This window comes from Hemitrygon akajei, unplaced genomic scaffold (genome assembly GCF_048418815.1).
Source record: "Hemitrygon akajei unplaced genomic scaffold, sHemAka1.3 Scf000035, whole genome shotgun sequence".
Classification (NCBI taxonomy): domain Eukaryota; kingdom Metazoa; phylum Chordata; class Chondrichthyes; order Myliobatiformes; family Dasyatidae; genus Hemitrygon; species Hemitrygon akajei.
In genome coordinates, this window is record NW_027331921.1 from 1437919 (window position 1) to 1465730 (window position 27812).

At 47.4% G+C, this 27812-nt stretch overlaps 1 protein-coding gene across 3 annotated transcripts; it reads left to right on the top strand.

Annotated features, from left to right (window-relative positions):
* Positions 1–252: 252 nt before the first annotated feature.
* LOC140720067 (NACHT, LRR and PYD domains-containing protein 3-like) lies at positions 253–27785 on the top strand. Of its 3 annotated transcripts, none has more exons than XM_073034966.1 (10): positions 253–373; positions 10057–10153; positions 12474–13049; positions 13617–13783; positions 15708–15879; positions 15973–16038; positions 17284–19018; positions 26293–26379; positions 26533–26700; positions 26865–27785. In XM_073034966.1, exons 2-10 carry the CDS (start codon positions 10144–10146, stop codon positions 26950–26952), a joined length of 3069 nt encoding a protein of 1022 aa, XP_072891067.1. In that variant the 5' UTR covers positions 253–373; positions 10057–10143; the 3' UTR covers positions 26953–27785. The 3 variants fall into 3 exon arrangements, with proteins under 3 accessions (XP_072891067.1, XP_072891068.1, XP_072891069.1); XM_073034967.1 differs by having other exon boundaries at positions 13623–13783; XM_073034968.1 differs by lacking the exon at positions 12474–13049.
* Positions 27786–27812: the final 27 nt, after the last annotated feature.

A 27812-nucleotide genomic window follows, 5' to 3' on the forward strand; every position in this document is an offset into this window, starting at 1 on the left:
GGAAAACTAAAAATGTAGCTGGTGTAAGTATGAAATAAGGTTTAAAATGCGGCATGTAGGTCGGGCAGTGTGTGAGGGGCGAGGAGCAGGGTCCCGGTTCAGGAGGGAGTCCCTCCACCCGTCACGTGATCCAGCGTCTGGCGCCCATTTCAAACCCAGATCTGCAGCATCTGAGGTTCTCGCTTCCGAGGCCCCGCCCCCGCTCTCACAGTCTCCGGATGGGCGGTGCTTTTCTTTCCGTCCTCTGTCGTAGCGGGTCGTCGGCGGGGAGTAGGAGGACCGATCGCTGTCTGCGGGACAAACTGATCAAGTTCTCATCGGTGAGCATTGAGGCCGGTCATTAGGGGTGAACGCGACCAACAATTTCCCATCGGTGAGTACTGAAGCCGATTCGCGGGAGGGGGGTGGTTGAGGGTACCTGATGTCGGGCAGAGAGTCCCGTTAACTTCCTCGAATTGGCGGCCTCGTCCCGCTTCCTGGATCCAACCTGTCGTGATCGGTCCGCGTTACGGGACCTTCACGCCGGACCGCCTGAGATGAGCCGCCGCTCAGCGCCTGGTGTTCTGGTCCCAGGAGCGGGATGAGGTGGTGATGCCGAGATTAAACACACGCATTAAGATGTACCTGGGGAACTTTACCTCCATCACCCGGCCCGGTAGCGGATCCAGACTTCACCTGGATCGACGCCTGGGGTCGGTAATTGTTTTACATGCTTCCATCACACCGGAAGCGGCCGTTCGGCCGGTTGTGTGCTTGCAGACAGCGAGGGTTAAACGGAGTGATCTCACCCTCGGGACACTGCTCCACGTGTATGAGTAGATGCATCTTTCCCCCGTTCAGGCAAAGGTTTATTTGAATACCGCACACGGCGGGGTAAAAGCGGCCATTTCAATTTTAGTTTCACCGTTACAAAATGGCTGCAGTGTTCGTCTTTGTCAAAACGACAGTTGTGTCACATGGTGAGTTTGTTATTTCCTTTTTCGGTTATTTTCAGTGAGCCACTTCCTCTGTTTCCATGGTAACAGCCCGTCAGAGCTGCAGCGAGTGTTTCACTGGTTCTGTGACAGCGGCCTCAGGGGCAAATGCAACAGAGTGACAGTGGGGGGAAAGGATGCTGTGAGCATTGACTGTATGGGCTGTGTTACACCAGGGTCAGAATGAACTGACAACTGACACATTGGTTGGGGTGGGGTGGCATTGACAGTCAAGGGTGGCAATCAATTACTATCTGTGCATTAAAATGAAGAGGGAGGAAATACTACAGTTGCAGGAAATTTAAAGTGAGGAGGAGAAAAATACTGGAGACGCTCAGCAGATCTCGGACAGTTTTCCACCATTTCACCTTTCAGAGATGTAGTTTGATGTACTGAGTTCCCAGCATTTTCTACTTTATAATTTCGCATTTTGTTCCTGCTACACTGCGGGAAACATGGCAGCCAGCTGTGCAGGGCAAGATCCCACACAGCAGGAAGATTGTGATCAAATGTGCTCGGTTATAGCTGCTGGGGACAGGCTGAAGTGTATCCGCATCCTCTACACAGAACGGGGAATCGGTCTGAGCCCCGGCCCAGGCAGAGGGTCATTAGGATCCAGTTCCACCCTAGTCTGTGAATCGGACATGGCAGGAACACCACGGCAAATCGCCGGCACCAAAGCGTCTGTGTATGGGTGATAATATTGGGCTGGTGACTGAGGATATGGAACTGGCAGTATGCAGGCCTCAGTCCAGGTTGGTAATTCCACAGCTGGGATGGGAATTTTCTCAGTCTGGAGTGAAGCTGGTCTCGGCGTCTGGGCATTAGTCATGGGGAAATCACCCTCTACACTGCCCAGTAGGACATCATATCTGTCAAGTATTTTGGATATTATTTAAGAGTTCACTCGGGAGTTGGGTGAAGTTGTGCAGTGATGTTGTTTTTCTGAACTTTGGTAAAGTCTGTAACAAAATCCCGCGTGGCAGCGGATCGGGGAGGTTCGGTCACGTGGGATTCACGGGGAGCTGGCGAGGAGGATTCACTCCGGGCTCGAGAACAAGAAGCAGAGGGAGATGATTGAAGATGGTTTTAGCGAATGGAGGCATGTGACGATTGGGGTGTGTGTGTCAGTGTTGAGACCTCTGTAATTCACTATTCATGCCATTGATTTGTGTATGAATCAACATGGCTACAGAGAGTATTATGTACAGTTGTGTTCACCCTACTGTAGTAAATATATTTGCAAGCTGGAGAGGGTGCGGAAGAGATTGCTGAAAATGTTGCCTGGACTATTGGGCCGCCGAGTCATAGGATGCGTTTGGCCGAGCTGGACCTTTATTCCAGAGGAGAATGAGGGTGACATTGTAGGAGCTGATGGAATCAAGTGGGAGTTTAGATAATGTGGATGGTCGTGGTATTCTCCCCAGGGTTCAAGATCCAAAATTGTTTTATGTCACTCCAGTACACAAGTGTGAAGGAGAACGAAATAATTGTTACTCTGGATCCAAAGCAAGACAGAAAAAAAAACGATGGAGACCACAATAATAGACAAAACACGATACATAAAGTATGATCGTTTAAATCTATTGATTGTCTGTCCATAAAGTGAGGTTAAGCACAGGAGTGTCTGGACATATGAGACTGACATTGATTGTCTGTCCATAAAGTGAGGTTAAGCACAGGAGTGTCTGGACATATGAGACTGACATTGATTGTCTGTCCATAAAGTGAGGTTAAGCACAGGAGTGTCTGGACATATGAGACTGACATTGATTGTCTGTCCATAAAGTGAGGTTAAGCACAGGAGTGTCTGGACATATGAGACTGACATTGATTGTCTGTCCATAAAGTGAGGTTAAGCACAGGAGTGTCTGGACATATGAGACTGGCATTGATTGTCTGTCCATAAAGTGAGGTTATGCACAGGAGTGTCTGGACATATGAGACTGACATTGATTGTCTGTCCATAAAGTGAGGTTAAGCACAGGAGTGTCTGTACATATGAGACTGACATTGATTGTCTGTCCATAAAGTGAGGGTAAGCACAGGAGTGTCTGGACATATGAGACTGACATTGATTGTCTGTCCATACAGTGAGGTTAAGCACAGGAGTGTCTGGACATATGAGACTGACATTGATTGTCTGTCCATAAAGTAGGTTAAGCACAGGAGTGTCTGGACATATGAGACTGGCATTGATTGTCTGTCCATAAAGTGAGGTTAAGCACAGGAGTGTCTGGACATATGAGACTGACATTGATTGTCTGTCCATACAGTGAGGTTAAGCACAGGAGTGTCTGGACATATGAGACTGACATTGATTGTCTGTCCATAAAGTGAGGTTAAGCACAGGAGTGTCTGGACATATGAGACTGACATTGATTGTCTGTCCATAAAGTGAGGTTAAGCACAGGAGTGTCTGGACATATGGAGACTGACATTGATTGTCTGTCCATAAAGTGTGGTTAAGCACAGGAGTTTCTGGACATAAGAGACTGACATTGATTGTCTGTCCATAAAGTGAGGTTAAGCACAGGAGTGTCTGGACATATGAGACTGACATTGATTGTCTGTCCATAAAGTGTCATTAGGCACAGGAGTGTCTGGACATATGAGACTGACATTGATTGTCTGTCCATAAAGTGACATTAGGCACAGGAGTGTCTGGACATATGGAGACTGACATTGATTGTCTGTCCATAAAGTGAGTTTAAGCACAGGAGTGTCTGGACATATGAGACTGACATTGATTGTCTGTCCATAAAGTGAGGTTAAGCACAGGAGTGTCTGGACATATGAGACTGACATTGATTGTCTGTCCATAATGTGAGTTTAAGCACAGGAGTGTCTGGACATGTGAGACTGACATTGATTGTCTGTCCATAAAGTGAGTTTAAGCACAGGAGTGTCTGGACATATGAGACTGACATTGATTGTCTGTCCATAAAGTGAGGTTAAGCACTGGAGTGTCTGGACATATGAGACTGACATTGATTGTCTGTCCATAAAGTGACGTTAAGCACAGGAGTGTCTGGACATATGAGACTGACATTGATTGTCTGTCCATAAAGTGACGTTAAGCACAGGAGTGTCTGGACATATGAGACTGACATTGATTGTCTGTCCATAAAGTGAGGTTAAGCACAGGAGTGTCTGGACATATGAGACTGACATTGATTGTCTGTCCATAAAGTGAGGTTAAGCACAGGAGTGTCTGGACATATGAGCTGACATTGATTGTCTGTCCATAAAGTGAGGTTAAGCACAGGAGTGTCTGGACATATGAGACTGACATTGATTCTCTGTCCATACAGTGAGGTTAAGCACAGGAGTATCTGGACATCTGAGACTGACATTGATTCTTCTTCTGCATGTGACTTGCGCCTTACATGCCTGGCCGATCATGACTCTCCACATCCAATGTTCCCTCACAGCGTCGATGATACCTCGCACACTTAGATCTGTTAATTCTTTCACAGTGTCCATATATTTTCTTCTTTGCCTTCCTCTGTCACGTTTCCCAGCCATACGGCCTTGCAATATAAGACATTCTATTTCTCCCTTTCTAATGACGTGGCCCGGGAATTTAAGTTTCCTCTCATGTAATATTCTCATTAAAGATCTTTTTGTCTGGGCATGTTGGAGTACTGTCTCATTAGTTACCCCATCTCTAGATGATATTTTCAGAATTCTTCTGAGAAACCACATTTCTGCTGCTTCTACGTTTCTTTGGAGTTCTGGTGTTATCGTCCATGTTTCGGAAGCATACGGCAAGATTGACCAGATGTAACACTTTAGTAGCCTAAGCCTTGTTGTCACGGAAATGTGTCTGTTGGGCAAAATAGATTTCATTTTTTGGAAGTTGTTTTTGGCAATGGCAATTCTTCTTTTTATTTCTACTTTACTTCCAGCATCTTGTGATATAAAGCTACCATGGTAATTACAGCTGGTCTTTTGTTCAATCTCTTTTGTTACCGATGGACAATTGGCATTTGGGAGAATTCTGCTCTTTTGATGTTAAGATATATTTGGATTTTTTTTTTTACAATTGATGGTCAGACTAAAATCTGCACTTGTTTGTACTACTTTGTCTCGGAGGATTTGTAGGCCTTCGGCAGCACTTGCTGTTCGGGTGGTATCATCTGCATATCTCATATTGTTGATGTTAACACCTCCAATTTTTATCCCATTTAGGTCTTCTATTTCTTTGAAAATCATTTCAGTATAGATATTAAATAATTTCAGTGAGGCAACGTATCCCTAACTCCTGTTTGAATTTTAGTCCAAATGCTTATTAAATCATCAATTTTTACCTCCACCATTTGATTCCAATATACATTTTGAAGAGATTATTGGTCCCTTCCATCAATGTTTAGTTTAGTGAGAATTTGAAATAATTTTTCACGCTGATTTTGTCGAATGTTTTAGTGAACTCAATAAATCATAAAAAAGACATCATTTTGATATTCAATTGCCCTTTCTGAAAGTATTCGTAGTATGACAATTGCGTTCCTAGCTCCTCTATCCTAAATAGACCCTTATTGCAGTTTAGAAATGTCTGGCCTTAACTTGTTTTTGATTCGACTCAGAACAATTCTCAACAAAATCCTTATTATGTGATTCACAAGACTGATTCTTCTATAATTTTCAGAGTCAATAGTTCCAGGAATTTTAGGCAGAGTTATAAACACTGATTTCAAGAGATCGCCAGGGAATACACCAGACTCATATACGCCATTAAACACTTCAGAAAGAATGTCTATGCCCAGATCTTCTTGGGCTTGTATCAGTTCCATTGATATTTCATCAGGTCCAGTGGCTTTACCATGATTCATGCTTTTCATTGCTTTAGTTATTTCTTCTTTGGCAATCGGTGGGCCAGAATTAGGGTGTTTAATATCTGGGGGTTCCCCTCTATTATCTACAGAAAAAGCTGCTCTGTATACTGAATCCAGCTCTCACATACTTTATTGATCTGTTATGCATCCTGCAGAGGAGGTTTCCTTAATCCCAGTAATTTCCTTTTTTTGTGCATATCTTTGCTGTTGTTAATATAGCCTTCTACTCGATTGCATTTTTGATTCAGCGATTCTTCCTTTGCAATATTGCACAATTGTCTGGTCTGTGACATTGATTCTATGTTCATAAGTTGACGTTGGGTACAGGAATGTCTGGACATACGGAGAGTGACATTGATTGTCTGTCCATAAAGTGAAGTTAGGCACAGGAGTGTCTGGACATATGGGGACTGACATTGATTGTCTGTCCATAAAATGACGTTAGGCACAGGAGTGTCTGGACATATGGAGACTGACATTGATTGTCTGTCCATAAAGTGACGTTAGGCACAGGAGTGTCTGGACATACGGAGATGGACATTGATTGTCTGTCCATAAAGTGACGTTAGGCACAGGAGTGTCTGGAACTGTCAGGAAATATTAAACTGGTAGTGGGTGAGGTGTGGAGCGTGGGTTAGTGAGTAGAGGTGTTGATCAGGCTTACTACTTGGGGAAAATAACTGTTTTGAGCCTGATTATCCTTGCGTGGGTGTTACAGATCCACAATTCCTTTAAGGTAGCACCAGAGTCATAAAGTGAGTTTTGGGCAGATTGACCTTCACAACGCAGGCTATTACGAAGAGGGGTTGGGATATTAATGCTAAAGTTGTAAAGGGCACCGTGATTCTACAATAGGCAGAATTGTCTGCAGTTCTGGTCAGCTACTTGAAGGAAAGTTACCGATAAGCGTGAAAGAGTGCAGGGAAAATCTCCTGTACAGAGTGCTATATTTTCAATTTTATATTTGAAACATTTTGTTCCTGTTACACGACGAGGAAAGGGGCTGCTAATTGACCTGGGATAGAACATAAGAACATAAGAGATAGGAGCAGAAGTAGGCCAATCGGCCCCTCAAGCCTGCTGCGCCATTCAACAAGATCATGGCTGATCCAATCTTAACTCTAGTTTTCAACGAATCCCACAAGGCAACAGTGTCAACCAACAGGGTACCATGCCGCCCATTTTATTTTATTATTCATCCCGCCCAAACCCATGTGATCACCCGGGGGAAAAAACCGAGTTGCCAATTGAGGAGAAAAAATCTGGAAAATTCCTCTCCGACCCATCCAACCTATCGAAAACTGGTCCAGGAGATCACATGGCTGATCTAATCCTAGCCTCATGTCCACTTACCTGCTCGCTCACCGTATCCCCTAATGCCATTTTTATCCAGGAAAATGTCTATCTCCGTTTTGAATTTATTGAGTGTAGTAGCTTCCACAGCTCTCTGGGGCAGTAAATTCCACAGCCCCACTACCCACTGAGTGAAGAAATTTTTCCGCATCTCAGTCCTGGAACGGCATCCCCTTATTTTAAGATTATGCCCCCTAGTCCTAGTTTCACCCATCATTGGGAACATTTTCCCCGCATCCACCCGATCAAGCCCCTTCACAATCTTATATGTTTCAATAAGATCGCCTTTCATTCTTCGGAACTCCAATGAGTAGAGTCCCAATCTACTCAACCTCTCATCATACATCAACCCACCCATCCCCGGAATTAACCTAGTGAACCTTCTCTGCACTGCCTCGAGAGCCAGTATGTCCTTTCTTAAATACGGACACCAGAACTGCACGCAGTACTCCAGGTGTGGTCTCACCAATACCCGGTTCAACTGCAGTAAGACCTCCCTGTTCTTATACTTCATCCCCCTAGCAATAAAAGCCAGCATTCCACTGGCCTCTTTGACCACCTGCTGCACTTGCATACTAACCTTTTGTGTTTCCTGCACCAGGACCCCCAATGAATCTCTCATTGTGGGCTGTGGGAACTCCCAGTGTGAGGTGTGGGAAAGATGTGAGAGTCTCTCGGTGTGGGCTGTGGGAACTCCCAGTGTGAGGTGTGGGTAAGATGAGAGAGTCTCTCAGTGTGAGATGTGGGAACTCCCAGTGTGAGGTGTGGGAAAGATGTGAGAGTCTCTCGGTCTGGGCTGTGGGAACTCCCAGTGTGAGGTGTGGGAAAGATGTGAGAGTCTCTCGGTGTGGGCTGTGGGAACTCCCAGTGTGAGGTGTGGGAAAGATCTGAGAGTCTCTCGGTGTGGGCTGTGGGAACTCCCAGTGTGAGTTGTGGGAAAGATGTGAGAGTCTCTCGGTGTGGGCTGTGGGAACTCCCAGTGTGAGGTGTGGGAGAGATGTGAGAGTCTCTCGGTGTGAGATGTGGGAACTCCCAGTGTGAGGTGTGGGAAAGATGTGAGAGTCTCTCGGTGTGAGATGTGGGAACTCCCAGTGTGAGGTGTGGGAAAGATGTGAGAGTCTCTCGGTGTGAGATGTGGGAACACCCAGTGTGAGGTGTGGGAAAGATGTGAGAGTCTGTCGATGTGAGATGTGGGAACTCCCAGTGTGAGGTGTGGGAAAGATGTGCGAGTCTCTCGATGTGAGATGTGGGAACACCCAGTGTGAGGTGTGGGAAAGATGTGAGAGTCTCTCGATGTGAGATGTGGGAACTCCCAGTGTGAGGTGTGGGAAAGATGTGAGAGTCTCACGGTGTGGGCTGTGACCCTCTGAGGTTGGACCTGGGATCCCACACCTGATCTGATCCAGATAAAATGAGTCAGGGGATCAAGCTGTCCGGGTTTATGAGATGCTGAGCGAGTATTTCTGTTCTGTGCTTAGGTGTTTGGTTGTGAAGTTCCTTTGGAAGCAAAGCAGAGGACGAGTCCCCATTCCATCCCTCACAGGGAGAGGCTGTGGTTAAATACGCTGTTTTGTGTTTGCACCGGTAGAAAGAGATAGGGGTTTCAGAATTCAATTCGTATTTGGAAATTCCCCCTGACTGTCACCTGTCCATCTGCCAGTGGGAGTCAAAGAGAAACTCAAGATGCTGAAGATAGAACAGAACATGGAACAGTACATTGCAGGAACAGGCCTTCCCGCCACAATGGTGTGCCAAACCAGCTGAAAAGTAAATCAACACCCATCCGAAATAAACTAATGACTCCCTCCTACACAATGTCCATAACCTCTCAATCTTCCTCACACCCATGTGCTTATCTAAACGTCGCTTAAAAGCCCCCATTGTATTTGCTTCCACCACCATAACAGACAGGGCAATCCAGGCATCCACACCTCTCTGAGTAGAACAACTTACCCTCAGTCTGAATCAGAGTTTCCATTGACTCACTCAGGGGAAAGTTTGGTGAGTCTCATTTACTGCAACGCTCGTTCTTTAGACATCACATTTCGGTACCAAGGAAGGTAGAAAATAGCTGGAGTCAGACTGAGCAAGCCTAGAAATACCATTTATGCCTCTATCAGACTCAGTCGCAATCATTGCAGATGTCAGCATCAGCTCTGCGAAGCCACGCACATTCCCTCACACTGCTTGTCCATTTCCAACATCACCTCTGACCTTTCCTTGCTTCGGCTGTGTTACGTCACAATTATCTCAAAATGCGTGGAGAATTTCCTTCCGTTAGAAGACGCCACTGTTGTTTCCTGCTGCAGGAATTGCAGAAATGTGGAATCACCATGAACTACAGCAACATGTCATTGACTCCTCTGTCTATTGCAAGCTGCAATGATATACTTGCCCTCGAGTATATCGTCGTGCGAGCCTCTACTGAGAGCAAACCCCCTTGAAGCCAAATGTCCCAGCACCACATTGCACTCAGTCCTAACTAGCAAATGCCAATGCCAACCAATAATTTACATTTACATACCCTGTCGTCATCAAGTGCTTTTCTACTAATAAATTGTCAGAACCTGCGAATCCGTGATTAAGCAGAATTAGATTTTACAATGAAGTTATGTTCCTGTTTGACCCTGTACCAAAGGCCTGAAAATTAGGACCATCTCAGTGCACATTGTGGTCAGCATTGTCTCGATGGGCTGATGGGTCAGTATCTGTGATCTGTTGCTCTGTGTCTCTATCGGAAGGATGCTCCGGATATCACTGGACAGACATACGGACATGGTTTGGGGGTTGATGCGAACTGCGGCTCTGATACAAAGAATGGCTGTACTGTCACTTTTGCAAAGTAATCCAACTCTCTCTGACTCACTGTCTGCTTGTTGTGTGTAATTCAGGGCATCACCAGAAGGCGGCGCTGTCCAGCACCGGGATCAGAGTGTAAACAAGACGACGACAATCAACAACCGTCAGTCAGAATCAGAATGGCTACAGGTATGTTCACCTGGATCTTTATAACTAAACTTCTGTCCTGTTGGTGCACAATAGTTCAGAAAAAGAAGCTTACACAGGCTAACAGGGCAGAGAAAAAGTTTCATCAAACAGTGTCATTGATCCCACTGGTAAAGTGACTTTGTGTAATCGATCGGTCCAACAGTTCCAGCGCAGGGACCTGACACCAGTGATGGTCGAATGACTCCACTCACAAGGCAAAGCTTCACCTGAGTGAAAGGAGCCGGAGACCCTGAATTAGCAGGTTGAGAGCGAAAGACAAACAGGAATGTGACAATGGTGTTGTTAGTTACATAAAAGTCTACAGACAGACGGACATACTTTATTGATCCCGAGGGAAATTGGATTTCGTTACAGCTGAACCAACCACGGATAGTGTAGAAATATAGCAATATAAAACCATAAATAATTAAATATTAATAAGTTAATCACGCCGTGGAAATAAGTCCAGGACCCGCCTATTGGCTCAGGGTGTCTGACACTCCGAGGGAGGAGTTGTAAAGTTTGATGGCTACAGGCAGGAATGACTTCCTATGACGCTCAGTGTTGCATCTCGGTGGAATGAGTCTCTGGCTGAATGTACTCTTGTGCCTAACCAGTACATTATGGAGTGGAGGGGAGACATTTTCCAAGATTGCATGCAACTTGGACAGCATCCTCTTTTCAGACACCACCGTCAGAGAGTCCAGTTCCACCCCTACAACATTATCTAGGTTCAGGGTTTGTTGCACATCAGGGCCTGTTTAGAGGTGAAAAACATCTTCAACTTGCATTTACAAATTTCAGAGGCAGGTGACAAGAGCATTTCCTGGATTTCAAAGATTGTGCGATAATACAACACTTCAGGTTTTGTCAGGGCAGCTCTCAACTCCCCCCTCGCTGCGCAAAGTAGATGAGGGGGGTTTTCCGAACTCTGTTTTCTGTAGCCGAGCCGAGAACATTGCTAGCCTTGGAAATGGCTGAGGATCAGGAGACACTTCATTTGTGGTCTGCATCGGTCTGTCACTGTCTGGTATGGAGGGGCAACTGCACAGGACCGAGAGAAGCTGCCGGAAGTTGTAGATCTTCAGGGAGCGGTGTCTCAGAAAGGCAGCGTCCATTATTAAGGACCTCCAGCACTTGAGGCATACACTTTTCTCACTGTTACCATCAGGGAGGAGGTACAGAAGCCTGAAGGCACACACTCAGCGATTCAGGAACAGATTGGTCCCCTCTGCCATCCCATTCCTAAATGGACATTGAATCTTTGGCGACTACCTTACATTTTTTTAAATATACAGTCTTTCTGTTTTTGCACATTTTTAAAAAATCTATTCAATATACATAATTGGTTTACTTGTTTACTTTTTTTTATTCATTATTATTTTTTCCCTGCTAGATTACCTATTGCATTGAACTGCTGCTGCTAAGTTAACAAATTTCACGTCACATGCCGGTGATAATAAAACTGATTCTGATTCTGTTTTACGTGTGCAGGTTTACCCTTCAAGCTCCCGTGTTCCGGGGCAAACTGTCCCAGCCGAACCAGATAACAAACAACCCCATCCGGTAACGTACTTGTGAATCTCCCCGACACTGTTTCCAGCTGAATCACATCCATCTTATGATTGTTAGCAACTGCATCCTTAGCAAATGCAAAGCTCTCTCAGCGAGACTTTGTTTAGCTAATGGAACTGCTCGCAAGGCTCTCCCTTTGCCAATGACTTGAATAGTTGCTACCTGACAATTATCATCCAGGAGACGGGATGGGACCCAGGGGACCAGGCATCATGGGCTTCAAGGTTATGTTCAATCTGTAACCCAGGGGACTGGACGTTGTCCATCTCAAGGCAGTGGTCAGTCTTTGACCCAGGGGACAAGACAGTGTGTGAGAAAGCAACCGGAGAACGTGTGATCTGAAGGATCGGACCACGAGTAATCCAGTGGCTTGTCTGTGAGTGACACAGGTGACTGGACGGTTTGTGATCCAGGGAGAATTATGTCTGTGGGAGATAATCCCAGTGATAATTCCCGGTATCACCTAATGCCTTTCCATTAATAACCGCTGGTTATTGGTGTGTTCAGCTAATGCGTAGTCGGTGATCAGTATTACTGTGTCTATCCAGTTCTTTTTCTGGGAGTGGATGTGTCCACTCACTGGCTTATCGGGATGGTCACCTAGCAGGATGTGTGGTTCACATTCACCAGCACAGTCCCACTCCAAATCCGGTCAGCAGGAGTCCCGGCTCCATTGCACACACCCATTGTGAATCCTTGTTCGAGTATAAATCACTCTAAACCTGCAATTCATCACTTACTGCAGGTGGGAAATTAAATTCGGTACAGAAAGTACTCAAGAGGCTTTTACCAGGCAACTCATCGAGGAAAGATGATCGGGACACGGGAAGCAAGGTTCCAAAGCAGGGTCAGATTGAGAGCAATGTCCCAATGGAATGCGGTCCGGCCGCAGAGGAGGAGAAGCAAATTCAGCCCAGAGACAGTGATGTCAGAGACACTGAGCAGGTCCCTGGAACCAGCACAAGTGAAGCGACTGCCTGTCAGCCCAGAGACAGTGACGTCAAAGACACTGAGCAGGACCCTGGAACCGGCACAAGTGAGGCGACTGCCTGTCAGCCCAGAGACAGTGACGTCAAAGACACTGAGCAGGACCCTGGAACCGGCACAAGTGAGGCGACTGCCTGTCAGCCGAGAAACAGTGACGTCAGAGACACTGAGCAGGACCCTGGAACCAGCACAAGTGAAGCGTATGCCTGTCAGCCCAGAGACAGTGACGTCAGAGACACTGAGCAGGACCCTGGAACCGGCACAAGTGAGGCGACTGCCTGTCAGCTCGGAAACTCATTAAACACGGAATTGTCAAGTGCCCAACAGGGAGTGGGTGAGTGAAACATGAGGGTGAGGTGTTCGCAGATTGAGGTGGGAAGTGGTTAAATGTGATTCCTTGTTGGAGGGTTGGTCAGAGAGGGGGAAAGTGTGGGCGTGGTGCAGTCGGTGTAGTGTGGCACCGGTTACCGCACTACAGGAAATGTCCTACCTGCTCTGAGGATTTCCAGGATGTGTATCAGAGGAAATGCAGCTATCCGGATAAGGAGTATTTCCAGGATATGAGTAATGGGAAATGTATTCGCCAGGATAGAGAGAGTATCTCTGGGAAGCGACAGTCCCAACATTTATTGTCCATTTTAAACTGAAATCGGTGAGTGGGTGGGACGGTGGGAGAGACAGGTTTCTGGTGAATGGGTTCCTTCTGGGAACGTCTAGCACAGCGCATTGATGGGTTGGTTTTTTAAGGCCAGTGTTGGAGATTAGGGCAAAATACGTGTTTCCAGCTGAAAGCAGGTAAACACTGAGGTTGAAGACATGACTGGTTTGTTAGGACTTGGTGAGAGCGGTGGAGACAAGCGATATTTGAGTTTGTGACTACATTCTCATTTTATATTCGCAGAGCCAGAGTTTACAATCTCCGACCTCCTGGCAGAAGGGGGCGAGTATCGACTGTACCAACTGACCAAGTTCTACGGGGACAGACTCAAACATGCAATTGAAGAGAAAGTTGAAAAACTCGGTTGGATGTTGACAAAGGAGGGACATTTCAGTAGAGAAGAACATGAGGTGAGTGTATTTAGTGTATTGTCACTGAACTGCTGGTATCAGAGGGAATACTGATCGATATTAATCTCCTGCACGTTCTAGGAGTTCTGCATGGCAATGGAGACTTTGATCTCTGACTTGTTTTCAGTAGATCTGTTTCAGCTGTTCAGGTGGGGAGCACTGGGAACTGCAGGTTCAGAGTCACCTTCTCCTCTCACACCTGCTGTATTTATCAGTGTACCGGACCTCAGTCAGACCTTTGTCTTCAGTAGATCTGTTTCGGCTGTTCAGGTGGGGAGCACTGGGAACTGCAGGTTCAGAGTCACCTTCTCCTCTCACACCTGCTGTATTTATCAGTGTACCGGACCTCAGTCAGACCTTTGTCTTCAGTAGGTCTGGTTTCAGCTGTTCAGGTGGGGAGCACTGGGAACTGCAGGTTCAGAGTCACCTTCTCCTCTCACACCTGCTGTATTTATCAGTGTACCGGACCTCAGTCAGACCTTTGTCTTCAGTAGGTCTGGTTTCAGCTGTTCAGGTGGGGAGAACTGGGAACTGCAGGTTCAGTCACCTTCTCCTCTCACACCTGCTGTATTTATCAGTGTACCGGACCTCAGTAAGACCTTTGACAAGGTTCCGCACGGAAGGTTAGGAAGGTTCAGTCGTTAGGTATCAATATTGAAGTAGTAAAATGGATTCAACAGTGCCTGGATGGGAGATCCCAGAGAGTAGTGGTAGATAACTGTTTGTCAGGTTGGAGGCCGGTAACTAGTGGTGTGCCTCAGGGATCTGTACTGGGTCCAATGTTGTTTGTCATATACATTAATGATCTGGATGATGGGGTGTTACATTGGATTACTAAGTATGCAGAGGATACTACGATAGGTGGTGGTGTGGATAATGAAGTAGTTTTCAAATCTTACAGAGAGATTTAGGACAGTTAGAAGAGTGGGCTGAAAGTTTGCAGATTGAGTTTAATGCTGATAAGTTTGAGGTGCTTTATTTTTGTAGGACTAATCAAAATAGGACATGCATGGTAAATGGTAGGGCGTTGAAGAGTGCAGTATAACACAGTGAACTAGTAATAATGGTGCATAGTTCCCTGAAGGTGGAATCTCATGTGGATAGGGTGGTGAAGAAAGCTTTTGGTATGCTGGCCTTTATAAATCAGAGCATTGAGTACAGGAGTTGGGAGTAAAGATGAATTGTACAAGGCATTGGTAAGGCCAAATTTAGAGTATTGTGTACAGTTCTGGCCACCGAATTATAGGAAAGATGTCAACAAAATATAGAGAGTACAGAGGAGATTTATTAGAATGTTACCTGGGTCTCAGCACCTAAGTACAGAGAAAGGTTGAACAAGTTAAGTCTTTATTCTTTAGAGCGTTGAAGTTTGAAGGGGGTTAACTTGATAGAGGCATTTATAATTATGAGGGGACAGATAGAGTTGATGTGGATAGGCTTTTTTTCCATTGAGAGTAGGCGAGATTCAAACAAGAGGACAGGAGTTGAGAGTTGGGGGCAAACGTTTAGGGGTAACACGAGGGGGAACTTCTTTACTCAGAGAGTGGTAACTGTGTGGAATGAGATTGCAGTAGAAGTGGCAAAAGCAGGTTCAATATTGCCATTTTAAAAAATGGATATGTATATGGACAGGAAGGGAATGGAGGGTTATGGGCTGAGTGCAGGTAGGTGGGACTAGGTGAGAGTAAGCGCTCGGCACGGACTGTGTTACTGTGCTGTAATAGTCATATTGTTGTATGACATAAGTGCAAGGGCTGCATATCTGGACTGTTGAACAGGCATTCAGTCTAAAATTAATTTTGCATCTTATCAGGACCGTCGGTCAAATTCACCTCAGCTCATTAATCCAGGATGAATATTAATCTGTGAGATTCGCCATGTCTGTCCATCTACTCCACAATAAATTAATTGTTTGCTTTTATAGAAAGTCACTGAACTGACAGAGAAGGGAAACCGGGCAGAGAGTTCCAGACTCTTCCTCAGTTTGGTGATGGGCAAAGGCTCCCTTGTCCGGAGGGCGATGTGGGAATCCTTTGTGATGTGGAGGACTGAGTTACCGAAGCTGGACAGGATACTGAGGGAAATACAGGAGCTCGGTATGTTAAAACCACGCACTGAACACAAAGGCACATTAAATATTTGTAATTATTTAGTTTTGTTTTCATGAACTCTTTTTTTGATTTAAACAGGTCCTGACCCAGAGGAATACATAAACATCGCACAAGGGTTGTCTGAGTTACCCACTGAACTGACAGGTGAGTGATGAAATGCTCAGTTCAAACCACAACTCAAATGATAGACTGTGACTTGGCAGAATCTGGGAACGAAAATCCACCATCAATCATTCGCCGATCTCTGGTTTCAGGTTACAATTCAGATCATCTCTCGTTGCAGCCTGAACACTGTAAAGTGTATTTTTCCAGCTGTTCCAGCTGTTAATGTATTAATCCAACCCTTGTGTCTCTGAACCCTTCGCTCCGGGTCCTAACACTCTGGGAATCCCCACACACCCCAGACAGGCTCCTGACACACTGTATGACCCAGTCCAGGTGACCTTTCTCTCTTCAGACCTTTCAGATTCCGAAGCACCTTCTCCTTCGTAATAGCAGCTGCACTCAATTCTGTCCAGTGATACGCTTTACAATTTGGAATTCTGCTAGTGACTTCCACTGAGTATGTCTGAGTATACAGGCTATCTACCCCAAATCTTATCTCTCAATCTTATAAACATCTGTCAGACCTCTATTCTAACTCCAGAATAAGCAAACAAAGTTTCTCAAACCTCTACTTGCCTCACATGCCACCAATCCCAAACAACATCCTGGTGAACCTGTTCTGCACCCTCTCCAATCATCCCCAGTGCTGGGCAATCAGAAGAGAACACAATACTCTGGATGCTCCCTTAAACCATAAGACTTGGGAAGATAATTAAGCCATTCAGCTCAGTGAATTTGCTTCGCAATTCTTCTTAACCCCATTATCCTGCCTTCTCTAAATGTTGACGCTCTTCCGAATCAGGAACATCTCTGAGTAAAGAAACCCCCATTTCCAGCATGTTCTTTTCCTGTTTTGACACCATTGGTGTTTGCAGTGGACACCTGTGACTCCCCAGTGTGTAGCTTTGCCAAAATGCACAGTGTCCTGCTCTCCATATTTCCACAGCAGGTCAGCAATAACATCGTCTGTTAATGATGCAAACAATGCTTTAAATACAGTGAAATGTTGTAACGGGAGTGCAGTCAGGATTGCAATAGGATATCCGGGGAACGTTCACCTTCATCAGTAATTAGCGTCAGAATATGAGGATTGGACATTTTTCTGAGACAATCATCGCTGTTCGTTCCTGTGTCTGTGAACAGAATTTTACTTTCTGTCCTAATATCCATGGAAGCATTGAATTAATTCATGTAATCTCAAACACTGAATATTGGAATGCAGTTATAAAGACCTTTGTCAGTTGAGCTAGTTAACATTTTGAATATGTTTTTGTTCCCATGAAGATGTTCAACAGAAACACAAGGAGACTCTGCGGGCACAAACTGAAACACTGAGAGTGAACACGATCCTGATGAGGGAGAAGGTGAAGGTTTTCCAGCTGGATGATCGATACACAAAGCTCACGGTCATTTCTACTCTTCGAGATCGGAGACTGGTGGAACACGAGCTGCTGGCAAGAGGCAAAGACCACGAGGATTATAGAGATAAACATCTCCGTGGAGCGTTGGAAAAATTACAGACTGCTCAGTTATTCCACAGCAGTTTTTCCCGGAGTAAATCCAAATCTGGGAGTTCTGCAGCAGTAGTCGGAGTGCCAGCAATCGGGAAAACAACAATGGTACAAAGGATTGTTTATGAATGGGCCGTGGGGAAAATATTCCAACAATTCCAGTTTGTCTTCAGTTTCAAATTCCGGGATTTAAACTCTATTAACTGCAGAATAAACCTGAGGGAACTGATTCTGGATCAGTATCCTTACTTTGGGAATATCCTGAGAGAGGTCTGGAAGAACCCAGAGGGATTGCTGTTTATATTCGATGGTTTGGATGAATCCAAGCACAGAATCGATTTTGCTGACAGCCGGAGAGATACAGAACCCAAGCACCAGTGCCCAGATCCCGAGTGGTGGTGTGAAGTGTCTGACATAGTGTACAGTTTAATCCAGGGCAAGCTACTCCCAGGGTGTTCAGTGCTGGTGACCACCCGCCCCACTGTGTTACATTTATTGGAAAAAGCGAATATCGGTGTCTGGGCAGAAATCCTGGGATTTGTTGGTGAGGAACGGAAGGAATATTTCATCAGATATTTTGAAGATCAGACGGTGGCAGCAGCTGTTTTCAAACACGCGCAGGAGAACGAGATCCTGTACACCATGAGCTACAACCCCTCCTACTGTTGGATCCTCGCTCTGACACTGGGCCCCTTCTTCACACAAAGAGTCAGGGACCCGCAGAGAGTTCCCAAGACCATCACCCAACTGTACTCCTACTATATTTACAACATCCTGAAAAATCACGGCCGTGAGATTGAGACACCCCGTGATGTGTTACTCAGGGTCGGTCAGATGGCCTTCAGAGGAGTGTCCGAGAAGAAGATTGTGTTTACAGATGGAGATTTGATCAATTACAATCTGCAGCCTTCCCAGTTCCTGTCGGGGTTCCTGATGGAGCTTTTGGAGAGAGAGGATTCTGCCCGGAGCGTGGTGTACACATTCCCGCACCTCAACATCCAAGAGTTTGTAGCTGCAGTCGCACAATTCCTGACTGTACACCCCGAGGATATCCTGAAATTCCTCACTGAAGCCCACAAGACGGAAGATGGGCGATTTGAGGTATTTCTCCGTTTTGTTGCAGGTCTCTCCAACCCAATGACAGCTCGGGGCCTGGAGGAGTTTCTGGGTCCATTTCCTCATCAAACAACCTGCCGGGTGATTGACTGGTTGAAGAACAAGGTTAAACGCCACAGTAGAAACACGGATGACACTGGTAGAAGGAGACTCCTGAACACATTGCACTACCTGTTTGAGTCTCAGAATCGTGGACTGGCTCAGGCCACACTGGGGTCTATGAAAACACTTTCATTCAGTGGAATGACACTGACCCCGATTGACTGCGCGGTTCTGTCTCATGCCATCGGACTCTGTGATACAATAAAACACTTCAACCTGGAGAAATGCAACATTCAGTGTGAAGGAATCCAGCGGCTGGGACCCGGGCTGCACAAGTGCCAGGAGTTGAGGTAACTTGATTTATCTCTCACTCAGAACTGTGACACTGTTCCATTGTGCTGTTTCAAAGTAAACGGATTTGGGTAAAACTGCAGTAAATCAGATTGAGATGAATTGTGACAAATGCCACCCCCTTCATCCTGTGTGATCACTCTTCCCCATCCCCCTTTTTCCTGTTGGATTTCTCTTAGCCATTACCCTTGCTCTTGTCAGATTTCTCTTCCACAACCCTGTTCCTGCTGTGGGATCTCTCTTAGCCATCCCCCTTCCTCCTGTGGGATTTCTCTTCCCAACCCATTCCTCCTGTGGTCTCACTTCCCCATCTCCCTTCCTCCTCTGGGATTTCTCTTCCCCAACCCCCCTACTCCTGTGGGATCTCTTTTCCCCGACCCAATTCCACCTGCAGGATCACTTTTCCTCATCTCCTCCCTCCTGTGGGATCTCTCTTCTCGATCCCTTTCCTCCTGTGGTATCTCTCTTCCCCATCCCCTTCCTCCTGTCGGATCACTTTCCCCAACCCCCTTCCTCCTGTGCGATCTCTCTTCCCGATCACTTTCCTCCTGTGTTATCTCTCTTCCCCATCCCCCTTCCTCCTGTCGGATCACTTTCCCCATCCCCCATACTGTGGGATCTCTCTTCCCCATTCACATCCTCCTGTTGGATCTCTCATCCCCATCACTCTTCTTCCTGAGGGATCTATCTTCCCCATCCCCTTCCTCCTCTGGGATCTCGATAACCCATCCCCTTCCTCCTGTGGGATCGCTCTTCCCCATCCCACTTTCTCCTGTGGCATCTCTCTTCCCCATCCACTTGCTCGTGTGGAATCTCCTTTACCCATCCTCCTTCCCCCCAAGCGATCATTTTTCCGCATCCCCATTCCTCCTATAGGATCTCTTTTACCCACCCTCCTTCCGCCTGTAGGAACTCTTTTCCCCATCCCCCTTCCTCCTGTGGGATCTCTCTTCCCCATCACCCTTCCTCCTGTGGAATCTCTCTTCCCCATCTCCCTTCCTTCTGTGGTAATTCTCTTCCCCATCCTCCTTCCTCCTGTGGGATCTCTCTTCCCCATCCCACTTCCTCCTGTAGGATCTCTCTTTCCCATCCCCCTACCTCCAGTGGGAACTCTCTTTCCCATTCTCCTTCCTCCTGTGGGATCTCTTTTCCCCATCCCCCTTCCTCCTGTGGGATATCTCTTCCCAATCCCCCTTCCTCCTGTGGGATCTCTCTTTTCCATTCCACTTCTCTTGTAGGATCTCTCTTCCCCATCTCCCTTCCTTCTGTGGGAATTCTCTTCCGGATCCCCTTCCTCCTGTGGTATCTCTCTTTCCCATCCCCCTACCTCCTGTGGGATCTCTCCCCCATCCCACTTACTACTGAGGGATCTGTCTTCCCCATCCATCTTCGTCCTGTGGGACAATAGACGATAGACAATAGGTGCAGAAGTAGACCATTCGGCCCTTCGAGCCTGCACTGCCATTTTGAAATCATGGCTGATCATCTACTATCAATACCCGTTTCCTGCCTTTTCCCCATATCCCTTGATTCCGTTATCCATAAGATACCTATCCAACTCCTTCTTGAAAGCATCCAGAGAATTGGCCTCCACTACCTTCCGAGGCAGAGCATTCCAGACCCCCACAACTCTCTGGGAGAAGTTTTTCCTTAACTCTGTCCTAAATGACCTACCCCTTATTCTCAAACTATGCCCTCTGGTACTGGACTCTCCCAGCATCTGGAACATATATTTCCTGCCTCTATCTTGTCCAATCCCTTAATAATGCTATATGCTTCAGTCAGGTCCCCTCTCAATCTCCTTAATTCCAGTGTGTACAAGCCCAGTCTCTCTAACCTCTCTGCGTAAGACAGTCCAGACATCCCAGGAATTAACCTCGTGAATCCACGATGCACTTCCTGTACAGCCAGGATATCCTTCCTTAACCCTGGAGACCAAAACTGTACACAGTACTCCAGGTGTGGTCTCACCAGGACTCTTTACAAATGCAAGAGGATTTCCTTCCTCTTGTACTCAATTCCATTTGTAATAAAGGCCAACATTCCATTAGCCTTCTGCACTGCCTGCTGTACTTGCTCATTCACCTTCAGTGACTGATGAACAAGGACTCCTAGATCTCTTTGTATTTCTCCCTTACCTAACTCTACACCGTTCAGATAATAATCTGCCTTCCTGTTCTTACTCCCAAAGTGGATAACCTCACACGTATTCACATTAAACATCATCTGCCCAGTATCTGCCCACTCACCCAGCCTATCCAAGTCACCTTGAATTCTCCTAACATCCTCATCACATGTCACACTGCCACCCAGCTTAGTATCATCAGCAAATTTGCTGATGTTATTCTCAATGCCTTCATCTAAATCGTTGATGTAAATTGTAAACAGTTGTGGTCCCAATACCGAGCCCTGTGGCACCCCACTAGTCACCACCTGCCATTCCGAGAAACACCCATTCACCGCTACACTTTGCTTTCTATCTGCCAACCAGTTTTCTATCCATGTCAATGTCTTCCCACCAATGCCCTGAGCTTTGATTTTACCCATCGATCTCCTATGTGGGACCTTATCAAATGACTTCTGTAAATCTACTGGATCTCACCCGTCTAACTTCTTGGTTACATCCTCGAAAAACTCCAACAGATTACTCAAGCATGATTTACCCTTGGTAAATCCATGCTGGCTCGGCCCAATCCTATCACTGCTATCTAGATATGCCAGTATTTCATCCTTAATAAAGGACTCTAGCATCTTCCCACCACTGATGTCAGGCTGACAGGTCGATAGTTCTCTGTTTTCTCCCTCCCTCCTTTCTTAAAATATGGGATAACATTAACCATTCTCCAATCCTCAGGAACTGATCCTGAATCTAAGGAATTTAGAAAATGATTACCAATGCATCCGCAATTTCCAGGGCCACCTCCTTTATTACCCTAGTATGCAGACCATCTGGACCTGGGGATTTGTCAGCCTTCAGTCCCATCAGTCTACTCATCACCGTTTCCTTCCTACTGTCAATCTGTTTCATTTCCTCTGTTACACTATGTTTTTGGCCCATCCATACATCTGTGTCTTCCTTAGTGAATACAGATCTAAAGAACTCATTAAATTCTTCTGCCATTTCTCTGTTTCCCATAACAATTTCACCCAATTCACTCTTCAAGGGCCCAACATTGTTCTTAACTATCTTCTTTCTCTTCACATACCTAAAAAAGCTTTTGCTATCTTTCTTTATATTCCTGGCTAGCTTGCGTTTGTACCTATTTTTTTTTCTCCCTGTATTGCCTTTTTATTTAAGTTCTGTTGTTCATTGAAAACTTCCCAATCACCTGTCTTCCCACGCACCTTAGCTCTGTCATACTTCCTTTTTTTTAATGCAATGCAATCTCTGACTTCCTTCGTCAACCACTGTGGCCCCTTTCCCCCCTTTGAATCCTTCCTTCTCTGGGAACGAACTGATTTTGCACCTTGTGCATTATTCCCAAGAATACCTGCCATTGCTGTTCCACTGTCTTTTCTGCTAGGCTATCCGCCCAGTCAACTTTGGCCAGCTCCTCTCTCATGGCTCCATAGTTTCCCCTGTTCAACTGCAACACTGACACCTCCGAGCTGCCCTTATCCTTCTCAAACTGCAGATAAAAACATATCATGTTATGGTCACCACCTCCTAATGGCTCCTTTACTTCAAGATCGCTTATCAAATCCTGTTCATTACACAAGACTAAATCCAGAATAGCCTTGTCCCTGGTCAGCTCTCGTACAAGTTGTTCCAAGAATGCATCCCGTAGGCACTCTACAAACTCCCTATCCTGGGGTCCAGCACCAACCTGTTTCTCCCAGTTCACCTGCATGCTGAAATTCCCCATCCCCCTTCCTCCTGTGGGATCTCGCTTCCACATTCTCCTTCCTCCTGTGGGATCTCTCCTTCCCATTCCTCCTGTAGGATCTCTCTTTCCTATCCCCCTGCCTGCTGTGTGTAATATTTCTTCCCCATCCCCCTTCCAACTGTGGGATCTGTCTTCCCAGTCCTCCTTCCTCCTTTGGGATCTCTTCCCCATCCAATTCTTACTGCCGGAAATTTCTTCCCTATTCCCCTTCCTCCTGTGGCATCTCACTTCCCCATCCCTCTTCCTACTGTGGGATCTCTCTTCCCCATCCCCCTTCCTGCCGTAGGATCTCTCTTCACCAGCCCCCTTCCTCCTGTGGGATCTCTCTTTCACATTCTCCTTTTTCCTGTCGGATCTCTCTTCCCCATTCTCCTACCTACTATGGGACCTCTTCCCCACCCCCCTTCCTCCTGTGGGATCTCACTTCCCCATACGCCTTCCTCCTGTGGGATCTCTCTTCCTGATTCAGCTTCCTACTCCAGGATCTCTCTTCTTATAGCACATCCTGCTCTGGAACCTCTCTTCCCCATCCCTCTTCCTCCTGTGGGATATCTCCTTTCCATCCTCTTCCTCCTGTGGGATCTCTCTTCCCCATCCCCCTTCCACCTGTGGGATCTCCCTTCCCCATCCACCTTCCTACTGCAGGATCTCTCTTCCCCATCCCCCTTCCATCTGTGGGATACCTCTTCCCTATCCCCTTCCTCCTGAGGGATCTCTCTTCCCCATCACCTTCCTCCTATGGGACCTCTTCCCCATCCCACTTCCTGCTCTGGAACCTCTCTTCCCCATCCCTCTTTCTCCTGTGGGATATCTTCCCATCCGCTTCCTACTGTGGGATCTCTCTTCCCAATCCCCCTTCCTCATGTGGGAACTCTCTTCCCTATCCCTCTTCCTGCTGTGTGATCTGTCTTCCCAGTCCCCTTCTTCCTGTGGGATCTCTTTTCCTCACCCGCCTTCCTCCTGTACGATCCATCTTCACCAGCCCCCTTCCTCCTGTGGGATCTCTCTTTCACATTCTCCTTCTTCCTGTCGGATCCTTCTTCCCCATCCCCTTCCTCCTGTGGGATTTCTTCCCCATCTCCTTACTTCAGCGGGATCTCTCTTCCCCATTCCCCTTCCTCCTGTAGGATCTCTCTTTCACATTCTCCTTCTTCCTTTCGGATCTCTCTTCCCCATTCGCCTTCCTCCTATGGGACCTCTTCCCCACCCTCCTTCCTCCTGTGGGATCTCCCTTCCCAATCCGACTTCCTCCTGTGGGATCTCTCTTCCGGATTCAGCTTCCTACTCCAGGTTCCCTCTTCTATATGCACATCCTGCTCTGGGACCTCTCTTCCCCATCCCTCTTCCTCCTGTGGGATATCTCCTTCCCATCCTCTCCCTCCTGTGGGATCTGTCTTCCCCATCCCCTTCCTCCTGTGGGATCTCGTCCCCATCTCCTGTGGGATCTCTCTTCCCCAACCCCTTCCTCCTGTAAGATTTCTCTTCCCAATTTATCCTTCCTCATGTGGGAACTCTTTTCCCCATCACATTCCTCCTGTGGGATCTGTTTTCCCCATCCCCCTTCCTCCTGTGGGATCTTTTTCCCCCCATCCATTTCCTCCTGTGGGATCTCTCTTCCACATCCCCCTACCTCCTGTGGGAACTGTCTTACCCATCCCCCATCCTCCTCTGGGATCTCCATCCGCCTTCCTCTTGTGGGATCTCTCCTTCCCAATACCCCCAACTCTTGTGGGATCTATTTTCCCCATCCCACTTCTTCCTGCGGGATCTCATTTCCTCATCCCCTCCCTCCTGTGGGATATCTCTTCCCCATCCCCTTCCTCTTGTAGATCTCTTTTCCTGATTCAGCTTCCTACTGTGGGATCTCTCTTCCCCATCCACTTCCTCCTCTGGGATCTATCATCCCCATCCCACTTTCTCCTGTGGGATCTCTTTTCCCCAGCCCCTTTCCTCCTGTGGGATCTCTCTTCCCCAGCCCCCTTCCTGCTGTGGGATCTCTATTCCTCAGCCCCCTTCCACCTGTGGCATCTCTCTTCACCATCCCCCTTCCTCCTGTGGGATCTGTATTCCCAATCCCTCTTCCTCCTGTGGGATCTCTATTACTCATCCCTCTTCCTCCTGCCGCATCTCTCTTCCCCATCCCCCTGCCTCCAGTGGTATCTCTCTTTCCCATCGCCCTTCCACCTGTGGGATCTCTCTTCCCCATCTCCCTTCCTCCTGTGCGCTCTCTCTTTCCCATCCCCCTTCCTCCTGTGGGATCACTATTCCCAATCCCTCTTCCTCCTGTGGGATCTCTATTCCCAATCCCTCTTCCTCCTGTGGGAGCTCTATTACTCATCCCTCTTCCTCCTGCCGCATCTCTCTTCCCCATCCCCCTGCCTCCAGTGGGATCTCTCTTCCCCATCGCCCTTCCACCTGTGGGATCTCTCTTCCCCATCTCCCTTCCTCCTGTGCGCTCTCTCTTTCCCAACCCCCTTCCTTCTGTGGGATCTCTCTTCCACATCCATTTCCTCCTGTGGGATCTCTCTTCCCCATCGCCCTTCCTCCTGTGGGATCTCTCTTCCCCATCTCCCTTCCTCCTGTGCGCTCTCTCTTCCCCAACCCCCTTCCTCCTGTGGGATCTCTCTTCCCCATCCCCCTTCCTCCTGTGGGATCTCTCTTCCCCATCCCTCTTCCTCCTGTGGGATCTCTCTTCCCCAACCCCCTTCCTTCTGTGGGATCTCTCTTCCACATCCATTTCCTACTGTGGGATCTCTCTTCCCCATCCTCCTTCCTCCTGTGGGATCTCTCTTCCCCATCCCCTTCCTCCTGTGGTATCTCTTTTTCCCATCCCACTTCCTCCTGTGGGATCTCTCTTCTTCATCCCCTTCCTCCTGTGGGATTTCTCTTCCACAATCCCCTTCCTCCTGTGGGATCTCTCTTCTTCATCCCCTTCCTCCTGTGGGATCTCTCTTCCCCATCCCACTTCCTCCTGTGGGATCTCTTTCCCCCATCCCTTTCCTCTTGTGTCTTTCCATCCGTTCCCTCAGGTGGGGTCTCTTCCTCCATCTCCCATCGACATTTTACGATTCACAAATCTTCCTCACTGTGGGGCTATATCACCCCCAACCCTGCCCCTTCTGACACTCTGTGGTCAGTAACACTTTTCTAGCCAATGGGGAATGATACGGAATACGTGGGGTTTACAGTGTCACTCCGACAGACTAAATTACTGACATTGGGTGAATGCCCTGGAGCTGGGCAGTGAGGGACATTGACAGTGATGGGAACTCCGATCAGTGATTTATGGAAGAGTTTAATGTTTCCTGAAATATCCACGTGAGAGAATTACCCTCAGACCCACGGTTTGTATCACTTTGTTCATCAAATTGTCTGTTTGTGTTTAGACTTGGGGGGAATGACCTGGGAGATTCAGGAGTGAAACTGGTGTCTGCGGTTCTGAGGAACCCGGAGTGTAAAATACAGAGACTGTGGTAAGTACCAGTCTGTGGGAGATTGTATTTACAGTCACTGAGTGTCTGACACTGAACATTAATGTGATCAGTAATAGTGTTACTGATAAACACTGGGGATTTGTACCGTCTCCTGTCTCTGTGTCCTTCACCCTCACTCTCTCTCATCTCCAGGCTGGAGAATGTCGGTCTCACAGATTCTGGTGCCGAGGATCTCGCCTCCGCTCTCAGTACAAAACCATCACTGACGGAGCTGTACCTGAGAGCAAACTCTCTGACAGACGGATCTGTCCCCGTTCTCCGCCGCCTCATACTGACCCTCCCGAGTCTGAATCAGATCTGGTGAGTGTTTGTGTTAATGTTCAATTTGATAAAATGTCAGCGGATCCGCGGGTTTTCTGGTGATATTTGTCTGTGAGTGTTGTTGAAACATTAACCCCGGTCCCCTGTTACTGACACTGTTGTGTAATCTGTCTATTCCATCTTCATTCCCCCATCTGTTTCAGGCTGACGGCGAATCGGTTCAGTGAGACCGGGTGGAAGGATCTGAGATCTCTACAGGGAGTCAGTCCCGGACTGGAAGTGTGGATCTGAACATCTGGATGTGTGAACATCCCCGCCCGCGGGATGGAGCCGATTCCCCGCCCTCCCCTTTAATTCCCCCTCCCCTTTAACTCCCGACCTTACCTTTAATGGCCGCGCGCCGGGGCTGATTGCCATCGGTTTTAACGGAACTGGCTCCGGTCTCGAGCTCGGTGACACCGAAAGCGCTCCCGCAGTGACGTATTTCCGCCCGTATTCCAGCGGCGCCACTTCCGCAGGATGTGCCGGTTCGAAACTCTCCCGCGTGACACCCCGGGGAATTACCCAGACAGGAGGAGCCCGTGGGTCGTGGCTTAGTCTGGGACACCGGTGTCCCGGGGTGGTATTGTCCCGGGAGAGAATCATTTTGCTCCCTCTGCTGAGGACGGTGCATTCGGCAGCCTGGCCGATATAATGATGTCAAATTGTCAAATACCTCAGCAATGACTTGGATCCGCAGCGATCCCGGACACGGCCCTGAAGTGTGATTTTATAATCATCGGTTCCCCGATGCAGAGTGACGGTGAGGAACGGGACTGATTAATCTACCGGTCACCCGTTGTCGCCGGTCAGTTAATTGTGAGTGACTGTGAGTGAGTCGGGAACAGTGAGGCGACCCACTTTCTGCGCATGCGCACCGGCTCACAAATAGCCAGGGATTAAATGCCAGCGCCGCGAAGTTTGAATAAACTAGTCTGGAAGAGACTTACCGACTGCGAGTCGTTGTCTCTAACTCTGTACATAGTACATCGCTACAACAGTGTATTTATTCCCGCAAGTCAGCAGCTCACATACTGTTTAATTTGCATTTATCATGATGAAATCAATAAACCGCTGTAACTTCCTGCCTTGGTGTCGGACTTGAGTTTGTT

Coding starts and splice junctions, on each gene's coding strand:
- LOC140720067 (XM_073034966.1), top strand. Junction 13,050..13,616: donor AAGTGCCCAACAGGGAGTGG/GTGAGTGAAACA, acceptor TTATATTCGCAG/AGCCAGAGTTTACAATCTCC. Junction 13,784..15,707: donor TCAGTAGAGAAGAACATGAG/GTGAGTGTATTT, acceptor TTGCTTTTATAG/AAAGTCACTGAACTGACAGA.